The sequence below is a fragment of the Cydia strobilella genome, chromosome 13 (assembly GCF_947568885.1).
Source record: "Cydia strobilella chromosome 13, ilCydStro3.1, whole genome shotgun sequence".
Classification (NCBI taxonomy): Eukaryota; Metazoa; Arthropoda; class Insecta; order Lepidoptera; family Tortricidae; genus Cydia; species Cydia strobilella.
In genome coordinates this window covers 4,680,938-4,695,607 of record NC_086053.1, presented here as the reverse complement: position 1 = coordinate 4,695,607, position 14,670 = coordinate 4,680,938, and the positions used below count along the sequence as shown (strand labels likewise).

Genomic DNA, 14,670 nt, shown 5'->3' with positions numbered 1-14,670 from the left:
ACATAATAAGGAAGTTTATTAACTTGTTAAATAGGCTTAGTTTTAACTAATTAAAGATAAAGATTGCAGGTGCCACCAGCACTCGGTTTATGATCAAAAACCGGCCAAGTGCGAGTCGGACTCGCGTTCCAAGGGTTCCGTACATTACACAATTTAAACAATGTATTTTGTATGTGAAACGTGAGTGAAATGTCTTTAAAAAACCCTTAGGGGTCGGATCAAAAACTAAGTAATTAAGTCCGACTCACGCTTGATTGCAGTTTCTAATAGGTTTTCCTGTAATCTATAGGTAAAGATCTATTTTGTGTATTTTTTTCAAAATTTTAGACCCAGTAGTTTCGGAGCTAAAGAGGGGGGGGGATGGGGGAATGGTAATTTTTTGCCTATTTCCTTGAATAACTTCTAAATTGTTTATCCTAAAATTATAAAAAAAATATATTTGAGATTCTCACAATGAGCTCTTTCATTTGATATAGTTTGAAAAACTTTATTTTTTAATTTTCTCATTTACCCCCCAAAATTGGCCCCCATGTTTAAAATTCATTTGTTTACGTTACATGTCCGTCTTTGGGTCACAAACTTACATATGTACACCAAATTTCAACTTAATTGGTCTAGTAGTTTCGGAGAAAATAAGCTGTGACAGACGGACAGACAGACAGACAGACGCACGAGTGATCCTATAAGGGTTCCGTTTTTTCCTTTTGAGGTACGGAACCCTAAAAACAAAAAAAAAAGTTTGTAACAAGTTTCTCACAGTTACAGCGTTCAAATCTAACTAGAGAAGCAAGAACCTATGGTTATCTAATATCAATACATTGCATAATTAGTAATATAGGTAATTATGATTACTTATGGGTTTACTTCCATAGATATGATAAAATAAATGGAAACTGCGGCTGTACGTAATTACAGCTCTAGAAGTTATCTGAGCCCAAGTAGTGAAAGGTGTTGCGTGAGTAACTCCGCTACTCACCGACAGATGGCGTTGACAGTCGCGTTCGCTTTTTAAACGCAGCCCGCAATAAAAATATGCATTCGAATATCAATATTATCTTAATGATAATACAGTTGAGAAAGAAATATGTTGAACAGACATAATTATATTGAGTGTGCGTTTTATTCGCAATTAATTAAATTCTGAATCATCAAAGCTGTGTCATGTCAGCATTTTCACAAGTGTTTGTCGATGAATGAAGTATAATATTTTAGCTTGAATTTTAAATTATTAACCGCAACTAACAATTTATACTTCTGGAGAAAAAGTATCGTAAGCTTCGATAATTATTATGAAATACGACGAATATGATACGAATATAATTCACACGTCTTGTTTTTCTATAACAAATGCCATTTTAGTTTAATGGCAATAATAATACTATTGGGTAATTAGACTAAAATGATTATAAGTAATCAAATTTGACTTATTAACCCGTTTCTGGCGACATATTAACCTCAGACATATTAACACAGACTACATAATTACATAAATATGCTCGAAAATAACTCATTTAATAGAGGCATTTGTTACGAAATTGCACCGACTTTAATTGTTAGCAATTGCAGATAGATTATGTGTACAAATATTTGAAACATGGTACAAAATGACACGAAAGTGCAAAACAGGTCTCGATCATACAAAATGGCCCCAAAATACGTTAACAACGATTTATTATTGTTGATAATTTTATCAAATTTTTGCGTTTGTGTATCAAAGCCAAAAAAATTATTTTGATGATAAGTACGTATTGTTTTAGTAACACAATTGTAATTTAAATTTTAATGATTTTTTTTAAATAAGACGTGTAAGAGAAATATAAAAGAAAAATGTCTAGGTACGTATTTTTCAGCCAACCTGTATTTCTTAAAATTCTATTTTAAGCAGTGCTAGTTACTAACGCAGCAACTGAAACCGATCTAAAATCGTTCACTAGTAACTGATATTAGATAAAAGCTCCAAAAGGAAGGTGAATGAATTCATGAGCTTCATAAAGCTGCATACATAATACCTACCGGTGGGTATAAGAGGACTGCGCGGCGCGGGCTTCCGAGCGAATTGAAATTACTCCTTGTTTCTTTTGCGAAGATCCAACTGGAATATACTTATGGGAATTGCAATTTCTATTCATGTATAAAATAGTTCTTTGTCTATAATTGACTGTGACTGTGTCTGACAAAAAATATCTATAGTGATTAATCATATGACACGTACTTGGTTAGCAGAGCGCAATTAGATCCTAGGCTAATCCATCAATTTATAGCCAGTATTTGTCCTTTTTCAAAAATTGGGTTAGTTTTGATTTCATGAATTCTTAACCGGTAAGAAATAATGATATGTCTGCAGTTCCTCAATCGACCAACGGAGCCGCAGCTGATGTTCACATGGCTTAAGGACACATCCCTTAATCGATTTACGAGTTACGGCCTGAGAAGAACTGAAAGCTATTAATTACTGAGTCGCTAAAATATAACTTGAATGCCCGCTTCGAATCTTTTTGAAATAATACAGATTGATCCAGAGAATCTGGCGCCGAATATGTCTATGAAAATATTGACAGCTCAAGAGAAATCTTGTGCCAGATCTTTCGAATAGTCACCCTTACTGAGAAGTCAGGAAACAAAGGACCTAAATAACAATAAAGCTATGAACAATTATCAGACCAGAAGAAATTAGGTTTCAAAATGAGACTAAACGTTTTAGTTCAGAACTGTAGGATAGGTAGGTAAGTTAAGACTATAGCAATTTTTAGAATAAAATTGTAAGTTTATTAACGCTCCTGAGTCTCCCGATATGCATGTTTCAGAAAACTAAAGTAATAACTAGCTATTAGTTATTAAGTTTCTGATAAGTATTACCTATACCATTAATTAGTTCTCAATGTAAAACCTAAAACTAAATAACTTTTACCAAAACGCCCGTATCCAGACAACACATCTCTGCGAAGACATTACTCGAACGGCTAGATAGTCTGCAGATGTAAATAAGCCGAGGTGTCCTGCCCAGCGCGCTGAATCGATATCGCCGGCTAGGTTTATTACCAGCTATCTTTGTGAGTAACAGGTACGAGTGTGTCTGCGCTCATTCGACTAACGCGGATATCTGTACGGGATGTATCGAAGCTTCAGTTCGAAAGGGATTTATTAAAAACGTAACAAGCTTGATGTAGGTAATCGCAAAATTGTCATCGGTATACGTGGCAAGGGCAAGACTGTCAAGGCGTAATGAACTAATGAATATTTCTTAATTCAAAATGGATACGGATTTTAAGTTCACTATTTCGGAGCAGATCATACCTACGTTACATGTGTTTTATACGGGATTTAAATACGCTTCGGTTCGAAAGGGGTTTATTAAAAAAGTAACGAGATTTTATGTAGGTGGTATGACGTAATTACAATATTGTTATTGTACTTATATCAAAGGGACCGAAGGATTATGGTCGCTATATTCGATTCGAGTTAATTATTTCGGATCAGATCAGATCTATGTTAATAGATGTGTAGCAAAATATGGACGATTTCAGAATCCGTCAACACGCGTTCAACTGTTTAACATGTAACACACTATAACAACATCTTTATTTACTTATTAACACATGATAGTAAAAATGGTGGACTAAATGCCTTAAGGCATTCACTACCAGTCAACCAATGGGCTAACCCAGAAAAATTAAGTAGCTGCAGGGTATTTTAAACTAAATTAAATTATAACCAAGACATTAAGACGAATATGAAGCTATATTGATATACCTTTACTAATAGACATACATATGTACATATATGTGACGTTTTCATCCAAAAGGTATCACATTGTCGCTTGTCGATAAGGTTGATTTCTAATTGAAGCTATATGGAAATAGCGCCTTACTGACAAGCGACCCTAACCTTTTGGTTGAAAATGGCACATATGTTTAAGTTACCTATTGTAACGTATTTGTATTGTATTGTGTGTTATTAAGAAGACAATCTTTAGTGAACTACGTACCCAATACACCTTACCAGGGTCCATGTATCTAACATATACCTCGTATGCAAATTTATTTATTTTTATTTTATTTATTTAAGGATCAACGGATAATACATCTACACAAATACATTAGAACAAGGAGAATTAACATTACAGATGTTTAGCCACTTATAGGTGACCACAGCTCACACATGTATATATTATTTCAAAGAGAGTATATAAACAACTAATATAACTTATTGAAAATAAATTAACTTAAAAATTAGATTTACTTATACAAGTACAAATAAAGACGATACAAATAAAGACCTATACGTCTAGTTATCTGTTTATCAATATAACATAAGTTATAGATTGGTATAAGTACATATAAGTTTTAAAATGGTAGATGTTACGGTACCTATTAATATTTCATAAAAACCTAGGTACATTTAAAAAGGTTTAGTAGGGTTTTAATACATGCCAGAAATATAGCAGTTTCATTTTCGAGACAACTATCTTTTAAATAACACTTAATGCGTATTTCATAAACGAATTGGAATTCATTGCTCGATAAATAGTCGTTGAATTGATCAACATTATTATGCTCATTATTTATTACTGTCGTATTCATAAAACGTGTATCAAATGGCTACTTATCTTAGTTTAGGTAAATAGATTCAGTCACTTTCTTACAAATATAAATGTTATATTTACTGATCGCGTAAAATAATCTGAAATTCATTTAAACTTGTAAATACGTTACATAGGTACCAGGGTATCTTTATCAAAATATCAAAAGGTATTGTTGTGCAGCCAGTATCAATAGTAGCGGATGAAAAAACGCGCCAAAAATATATGCACCCCTCGAATACTTTTCCAAAGAGATATTTCTACAGTTTTAAAAATATCTGTCGCAATTCTAATTCATGCACATTAATAATAATAATAATAATAAAATACTTTATTGTGCACTACAAAGAAAAATACATGTTACAAACAATGACAGGACATAAGTGAGTAGGTAACAACAGGCGGACTTATCGCTAAAAAGCGATCTCTTCCAGACAACCTTCAGATAGCGATTCAGTGGCTAGAAATAAGTTAATGGGCAGTGCAAAATAACAAAGGTGTAAAGTTTACAAATCAAATACCTACGTATAAATAACAAACAATGAAAAATAATCTACATAAACTACATATATTATTTAAGCAACAATAATACACTACATAAACCTACACAAAATACATAAATACATAATGAGAATTCAAGCAAGAGAAGAATAACGACCAGGTAGCGTGGACAAAAAGAAAAATATATATGTGTAAGTGAAAGGACCAAGACTAAGAAAGAGATTTTAAATAGTGTTCTTTTAGAAGTTTTTTAAAAATGGGTAGGGATTGAGCACGTCTTATATCAATGGGCAAAGCATTCCACAATCTTACAGACTGGAAAGTGAAGGATTTGTTGTAGAACTTACTAGATGACCGAGGGGCAGCAAGAAGGCGATTCTGAGAACACCTAACAGACAAAAGAAAACTAAACCGTTTTTTAAGGTATTCAGGAGTATTTGGAATAAATAAAGTGCGATAGAGTAGAGACAGGATATGTGTATTACGTCGGAAACGAATCGGTAACCACCTGAGCTGTGACCGGAAGCTGGAGACATGATCAAATTTTCGTAGCCCGAAAATGAAGCGAATGCACACATTTTGAAGCCGTTCAATCTTGTTCAATTGCTCTTCGGTAAGATCGAGATAAGAGATGTCGGCATAGTCTAAAATGGGAAGAAGAAGGGATTGGGCCAGCGCGGTTTTAGTGGAAAGTGGTAAAAAGTTGCGGAGACGCCTAAGAGATCCCACAGCGGCAAAAATTTTACGACCGACTTCATTAAGTTGCGGACCCCAGGAAAGAGTACGATCCATAATCACGCCCAGATTCTTTACTTGGGCCGAGTACGGGATCTGGACCCCATCGAATAAAATAGGAGGCAGACTCTCAAAATTCACCTTAGCTATGTTCTTGGGGCTACCAATAATAATAGCTTGGGTCTTCGTAGGATTAACTCTAATTCCATAGCAAGAACTCCAGTGCAAAATGCGCTCTAAATCAGAGTTGGTGGTAAGAATCAGAGAAGGTAGATCCGCAATTGGGCACTGAGAGTAAATTTGGAGGTCGTCGGCATACAAATGATAAGAAGAAAGGAGGTTAAGAGAAATATAATTGATGAAGATGGAAAAGAGAAGGGGAGACAACACGCCACCCTGCGGGACGCCAGCTAGCGTGTTGCACCACGATGAACGAACGTCGTCTATTTTAATACGTTGCCGACGACCTTCCAAGTAACTGCGAAACCACCTAATCGCATCAGGAGATATATTGAGAGTACCTAGCACCCCTAACAGTATATCGAAGTCTACAGTATTAAATGCGTTAGTGAAATCGAGCAATGTCAGTATTGTTAGCTTTCCGTTATCCATTCCTAAACGGATGTCGTCTGTAATTTTAACTAGAGCGGTGACCGTGCTGCAACCAGATCGGAAACCAGACTGAAATGGATTAAGGAGAGAGTTTCTATTTAAAAACGAAGTAAGTTGATAGTGCACTAGACGCTCTAAGACTTTGGAAAGAAATGGTAAGATAGAAATAGGCCTAAAGTCAGGGAAGGAAGACGGATTTGATTTTTTAGGAATCGGAATTACATCAGCATCTTTCCAAATTTTAGGAAAAGAAGAAGAAGAGATGGAAGAGTTAAAGATGCTAGTTATGATAGGGACAAGAAGGTCGAGAAGCGGAATGATCATGTGACGGCCCACACAGTCGACACCAACGGCATTCGAAGAAATGTACCGGATATTCTTCTCGACATCGCTGTTAGTGACTGGCGTAAAAGAAAAGGGGGAAAAGCTTGGAGTTGGAGAAGAAGAAAGACGAGTAAGAGTTTCAGCCTTAACTGGACCGCTGAAAAGAGCAGGAGAAGAAAAGTGCAAATTTAGGAGGTTGATATCTAAATCATTAGGGATTGAAGTACTGCTTGATTTACCAACTCCATAGGACTTGAGAAATTTCCAAATTTTAGCTGGCTCACCCTTTTCCACTGACTCATGAATATGGTGCCGCTGTGCGTCACGGCACACCGTGCTGCAGCGATTACGTAAAGCGTGGTATTTAGCTTTGACATTATAGAGATTATAGAGAGTGATATCTCTTTTTGTTAAGTTTATTGTTTATTGTTACATACAAAATTTGTACAGCGTTACAGCAAAACGAATGCACTATACAAATTAATGAAAAAGATAAAAAAAAGTATTTACAAGAAATGACAGACAACAAAACAATACATTACACAAGTTATTAGAGAACGGTAGATACTTTGGACGCGGAATCTGAACCGCTACTTTTGATGCTAAAAAAGTGTAAATTTCCTTGATTTTGTACCTACATAAATACAGAGAACCGGACGTCGATCAAAACCGCAATGTGCGAAAATGTGTAGGTACATTACATTACTGAATGGAGCCGTCTGGTTTATTCCCTTCCTCATATATCTCACAGCCACATTTGACTCACAAGAATAGCAAAGTTACGAGCGAGTCTAGAAATGGGAAACTAGAGCCATCATCACTCGGCCATGAAACGGATCCCGTTCAATCTTATGGAGCTGGACTATTACTTGGTTAATTGTAATTCTCACTATAAGCATTGGAAAGCCTAGAAATTTTACGATACGTGGTTACATACGTTCCAACGCCAACTCTAAAAAGACTTAAGAACTGTTTTGTGAAAGCGTTATAAGCCATTTTGAGCCTGTTTTTGGCGTCTAGGTTTATAGAGGCAGGAATACCAAACAGTTAATTTGTGTCACTGGTTACAGTACTCGTTAGCTCGAGTCATTTGCATAATTACCGACAATCAATAAGCCTACATTCATATTAGATGGAAATTGCTTAAAAATAACTGTGTAGATCTGTATCGGGTCAGGGAGATGTAATTTTAGCTGTGTTTTATTTCACACGATTTTGGCCAAAGAAAAGAGTATCTAATACTTCAGATTATTATCACTCTTAACGTAGATTCGTGTGTATATTTATATATGAAAACAAGGTAAACTAAACGATTATGATGGGCTCTTAATGCGACTGAGATTGTAACTATGGGTAGGTCGGTTTGTTATCGTGATAAGGCGGCGTATTATGGGTACTACGGGTACTACTGTGTTTCTGCGTTATTTAGTTTTTCGACAGGTACCTATTGCAAGGGTTTTCTTATAGATAATTAATCTAAACTTACTGTAAAGTTGTTCTGCAAGCTCCGACCGTCGCCAGGGTGCCAACGGTTGGTCTGAACAGAAATATTCACTCTCTTACTCATGTCTTTTACGTATTTCATTTGTTTCGCAATAAAAGTCGTGCACGGCTTCCGAATTGAGATATAAGAAAATTCAGTTCAAAAGGCACTTATCAAACGTTTCCAAGTTACAACACGGTTATGTAATGCAAATAAAAGACTGCGACATGAAGATATCAAGCGCTGTGACCAATCGATTTCATTATATCACACGATTTCCAGAACGGGGAACCTTGTGGTCAATTAGCCGCTCGGCGCTTTCTACTCCCCCCAACAAACTGTTCGACCATAAACAATTATTTTCGAAACACTAAACAGTCTGCAATACGGTTAAATTCGACACGATTTTTTCCGCAAATTAGGTATTTAAGAATTTTTCGCAAGTGTCCCCTTCATACTCGTAAAAGCCTGAGTATTTCTACACACTATAGATGTCTACTCAAACACTAAAGTCGTTTTAAAGCTCCAGCTGTTCGCCCCAGTGAAACCGACGTAAACAAAATCGCACTTGGAAGTTATCAGACAACAAAGTTAGCGATCGATCGTGCCCCATATGCACCACGCGTAGAAATCGAAAGCGGCAACTTGGTCCGCAACCCTTGCGTACAACTTGTCAGAGCACCCCGGTCATTGAGGAAAGAGGGAGCTCCGTCTCGCTTACGCGTCACGCACATGTGTTGTTGTGTCTCGCTCGACACATGCGTAAAGGGTCGTGTCGGGTTAGGCACGTGTCACGTAAGTACGGGCCCATTCACTACCGGCGCACACACGGGGGCGCGTCTGTGTGGGAGTCGCCAAGTGTTGTCTATGGTCAGGCTCGTGCTCGCCGTTTATTTTGCAACTAGATTTACAACTATAACTGTAAATTAACTTTATCGAGCGGACCCGAATCTAGGTCGTATGGAATCAGCATTAATTATCGCTTTAATCTAAGACCGATGTCGGCTGTACGTACAATAGATCACATGATAGATAGCGGCCGGCAAGGACACGGGAACGATATCTAGACGCCATAACTGCTACCTCTCGCCAACTAGGTTAATCCATTGTTTCAGTCGAGGCACACGCACGCCGATGTGGGGAACGATTAAGTGGAAAGAAGTCTAGGCCGATGATGCTGCGACTATCCTTGCATTGTTCGAGACATCGCGTGTCCAATATAAGTCCTCATTACATAAATAATATAGGGTGTAACGAATACTGATAAACAGGGTTTCAATATTTATAAGGCTAACTTTGATTACAGCTATTAAGCCTTGTCCTAACTGAAGCGACTAACGCGACAATATTGAATACAATAAAATACAGTAGGTACTTGGCGGGTATGGTCGCGTAGTTAGTTATATTTGAAAATATAGGTAATTGTCTCATGGGAATGGGAAGCATATAGGCCAATGACAAGTAGACCGTGCGTAATTTTAATTTAGCTATTCTGGACCATCAGTATCCATACTGCCGCATGGCGCGAGGATCACTTTTGAACTTAATTTTTGCAAGGGATTTTTTGCTTCACTTCTAACACATCGGCCACACGGAAGTAGAAATGGCAATAAAGAAGCTTTCGGCGGTCAGTTAGGACAACCAACGGTAAATAATTGATAAGTGAATGCCTCACTGAATTGGGTCGGGATGCCAGTTTCCTCATGACACACGCATCTGAGCCGTGCAAAACAGTTTCATATAAAAACCATTCCCGTGACTAACGATGACGTGTGACTCATAATAGCCGGTTTAATTGTAATTTCATAATGACACTACACCGTTTCCGAATTAGCGTTCACGTTTGATTGTACATAATAACAAGAACACATTAGCTGAATCACACACGGTGGGAGAGTTCAAATAAATTACAGCTAGTAACGTGTTAATTTCGTAAGCTCGCACCAATTTGGGCATTAGCTATTGAAATGTATTTTCGTTAACTTCCCATGTTACATTACATCGTGTGAAGTTTTTGGCTGGAGCGCTTTCTATTGTTCGGGTTCGCGCCGAAATGAGAGGTCGATCTCATTGTCTATGCCCAAATAGTGAAGCGCTTTAATCACTCGATTCAACTCCGTTTTCGATGCTCGATTTATTGCCCACATGACGCTTCAAACTTCATTGTTATTTTAGAAATCGGAACGGCCTAATTAATTTCGTTATTAAATTTATTATCTGGTAATAACGTGTCTACAGCGAGTCGTAGTTGTTTTGTTTGCTCGTCACGTCTCGTTTTATGGTACCTTAATAAAGAACGGGGGTATGTGCTCTGCGGTCTGTTGCTCGTATCGGTAATAATTTGCTTCCGTTGCGTATGTAATGTAATCTATCATGTGAAAGAGCCTAAACGATTGTGGTTATTCGCAAGAATCGATTTAAAGCGGATAAAGCTGCGAATACAAATAAAAAATCGATTAGATCGTTACACTTACTGTGGACTTTCTCTGTGCATAGACCGTAAAAAGTACAAAAATTAGTGTTTGACAAAAACTAGGCTTCGTCAATATTAAAAGGAAATACTAATGTTTAATTATACTTATTTTATTCTGCAAGCAATTAACTGAAGATTACTTCTAACTTGAATCACTGTGAAGCTCAATTTAATTCATGCAAGTAAACAAAACAGAAAGTGACGTGAATGTTCTATCTCGTATTCCAATTATAAGTCGATACAATCGAGTATGCAATCGAATAACAAAACAGTAAATTGTCTACGGGCGTCTATTTATCACGGCGCGTATCGTATTGATATAGAAAAAGGTTAGATTGATTCCGGCCAAATTGCTGTTTACGTGTGTGGTAGGCCGCAATGATTTGTGCACCGCCATTGTGTTACATTACTCATGTGCCTGACTCATGGTCGCCCCGCTAGTTAATAACATAGATACATTTGTAATTTGTAATGAAATTACCGAGAAATAAGGTACGCATTTCCTAGTAGTTTTTGGTTAATAACATTTATTGTAATGATGTTGGCTCCATAGCGTATGAGTGAACAAGTTGTCAAAGCCATAAGTTACGAAACAAGATTTATACTTTATAATATATATAAAAAAACGGACAAGTGCGAGTCGGACTTGCCCACCGAGCGTTCCGTACAAATTTAACTTTTTTTATTTTGTACAAATTATAAGTAAATTATAGTTTTTAGATTTTTCCCTGATGTATAGGTACTTGTAGTGTAAGATGATATTGACTGCTAAATTTCATAGTTCAAGGTCAACGGAAAGTAAAGTACCCTATAAATTTTGATTCCCTAGAGAGTGTCGAAATATACGTTTTTACGGCAGAACTGCCATATCTTTTTTTTACGTTAATATAGAAGTTTGATTTTTTCACAACTTTAAGGCACTGCAGTTTTAATTTCAACTCGATACCTTCACGCGCGTGTTCCCGAGATAAAGGCCGGTCTTGACAGACAGACAGACAGACAGACAGACAGACAGACAGACAAACAGACGGACGGACGGACAACAAAGTGATCCTATAAGGGTTCCGTTTTTTCCTTTTGAGGTACGGAACCCTAAAAACAATAATATAAAGTCGCAAGCCATGTTCTCCATTCAAAAGGCCGGTTGCCAGTTACGGTTGTGATTGACAGCTGCATATCGCGATACCAACATACAAAATGTAGCATTTAACTAACATATGTAAGTATCTAATCTATGTCGCTTTATACAAAACAACAAACAAACATAAGAAATTGTGGTTTCCCGCGGTTCGTACGAAACTTTATAATCACAGATCAGTAATCCGATTTCGTTTCCTTGCCGACCTTTGCGGCTGTAAAAAAATCAAGTCTCGGACGCTCGTCCCTTTGTATCGTTTTTCGTTACATTAAGTAGGTTGCGAAGTTCAGTAGCGGGTAAAGTTTTTTACGAAGGTATTTTGATTCGGCAAAATAACATTTATCTGCGGTAAAGGATCCCTTTCAAGGGTCAATAAATCTGAATGATGAGTGGCGGCGGTAAATTTGGAGCTCGGTTTTAACGGTTCCGGTCGTTTTTGCCGCGGTGCATCGTGACGACACAGACGTGTCCGTTGATTTCATGTGTCGAGCGCACTTTTTGGTCGCCGGACTGTATTTTAATTGCTTTCTAAACTCCACTCAATTCCCATGCCCGCCGTGAAATCGACTAGCACACGTAGATGCATGACATGTAGTTTTTTCGTGGGGTTTTTTGTGTTTATCGAGAGAGAGATCTGGCGTATGCGCCGGCCATTGTGTCGGTGAGAGGCCGCGTTGCCGAACATACTCGTGATCTTATTTCGATTCTCATTCACAGAACGCTCATTCAAAATTTGAATTTTACGGCTAAAATCAATTATGGTCGTGTGACGAAAATATATCAGCTCAGTAGCAAAGTGTTCCCGTACATTTAATAACGCGCAGCACAGCGGGTAGATATGAATGATATGATCACGCATGCGCATCAATCTCTTGGATGGTTCGTCGGCACCTCTTTATCGTTAACAAAAAATTGAGTTCTTTCTCAGGCGGACAATGGCGTCTGGCCATATCACTTGTTATTAAATTCGTATAAGATTAAACCTAATATATGATTCGAGTTCCGGTTGCGTGTAACAGTTTTTTGGATCTGTTTAAAACAGTACGGTAATTCGTGATTTGGAGCAAGTTTAAAGTTGGTCGTTGAGTTTTCTTAACTTGTCTACCCTGTTTTTAACTCTGTCTACCTACAGTTATGTTATATCTGTTGATTGATTCCATAAAATTTGCTGTTTCTGGATTTTCAGATTGAATGATGTTTGTACCACTCTAAAAAGCACACGAACAAATATTAGTAGAGGCTTTTTTTAACTTATTACTACGTAAATTGCGAAATCCAGTATTGAATAAAGCAGAGGTTTAACCACGCGTATTCCTGCACAAAAGCGCATTTTTATAGGAAACCAAACACTTCTGAGTAAACATGGAGTAAACGTACAGACATGATTAAAAACTTAATGATTCCTACGCGTAACGTCACATATGCCGACGTGAGGGTCGCACTCGCACCAAGATATCAGCTAACTTTCACACGGCAGTATCAGATCAGGTAGTATTAGAGCGTTTTCACATTGCCCGATCCGATGTCGGATGGAAGTAAAATGTAAGACATGTGTTTTTCTGTATTTATTTATTCATTTAATAAATCATTATTACTAAAAACTATAGATAACGCAAAAAAGTCGAACTCGATGCCATATGGCACTCCTGCAGCTGTTTTTCTCATAAGCGCCTTCCGACATCCGATATCGGAAGGGCGCTTCCGATAATTCAAGCCATGTCGGAGCCCCCCGTCAGCTGTCGGACCGATAATATTTGTTCGTGTGCTCATGTGTATGCATAATGTTTGTTGTAGTGTGCGTGACCGCTAAAGCCGGCGCCCGCGCCCCCGCGGACTGATACGTGGATGTAGGATCCTACATCCGATCGGACAATGTAAAAACGCTCTTATACGACCTGAAATTGAGCACCCACAATTACAACAATATACAGTGTGTAAATCCAATACGGGCAACAAATTAAACCAGATATAATACTATATCTAGTTTAATTTAAATTAAAAAGTTTTTTTAAAGGTAAGTACATTTAATTATAACCATGTAATTAATTTTTGAAAAGTTACCGAGCAGTAATCTACTGCAAACATTACGATTACGAGACATAACATGACGTGACATTACGAGATACGAGCTTTTTATAGTAACTGCCAACAACCGTTGATTTGAACCTTAAAAAGCTCGTATCTTGGATAAAATATTCTTAAAGGTTGTCTGAAAGAGATCGCTTTGTAGCGTTAAGACCGCCTGTTGTTTACCTCTACTTGAGTTGCTGTTTTCATTGTATTGTTTCCTGTATTGAGGTGTGCAAAAATACTATATACATAAGTATATTGTTTTGTATGCAGGTATAAACAACTGTGGCTTCTTATTTTTACGACTGTTAAAATATTAATTTTAAATACTCGAATATGGTTACTTACGAACGAACTTAAGCATTAAACACTCACTGAACAATCTCACAATATGTCAATATTGTTAGACAGCATTAGGGTAACCAGATGTCCATAATTTTTCGGGACATCCTGAATTTTTGTCTAAGCATAATTAAACAAAAACAACTATCAATGAGCAATTATGAATGAATGAATATTGTATATTTTAGATTTTTACAATCTATCTTCTTGTTAGTATACCTATATGTATTTAAAAACAATGTTTAGTAAACAGTTAAATTAAAATTATAAATTACCATAATAATAAAAAATATGCCTTAGTTTTTAAGGCGGAACATAGTTAGCTAAGGGTTACAAGCCAACGTAAGACTTAAGGCCTCAAAGACCCACATGTCAACGTTTGATTCCCAGATAGCATTCACAAAACACACTGA

The 14,670-nt window shown here is 37.0% G+C and overlaps 1 protein-coding gene across 2 annotated transcripts in view; it reads right to left on the bottom strand.

The window, feature by feature from the left end:
* The window catches only part of LOC134746479 (protein jim lovell), a 35,090-nt gene that overhangs the window by 7,120 nt on the left and 13,300 nt on the right, over window positions 1-14,670 (bottom strand). Inside the window, exon 2 of one of the 2 annotated variants that reach the window (XM_063680881.1) lies at window positions 8,238-8,288. The exons of the other annotated variant lie outside the window; for it this stretch is intronic. Coding sequence (XP_063536951.1) covers window positions 8,238-8,288 — 51 coding nt within the window. The remainder of the gene's footprint in view (window positions 1-8,237; window positions 8,289-14,670) is intronic. 2 annotated transcript variants of the gene reach the window in all.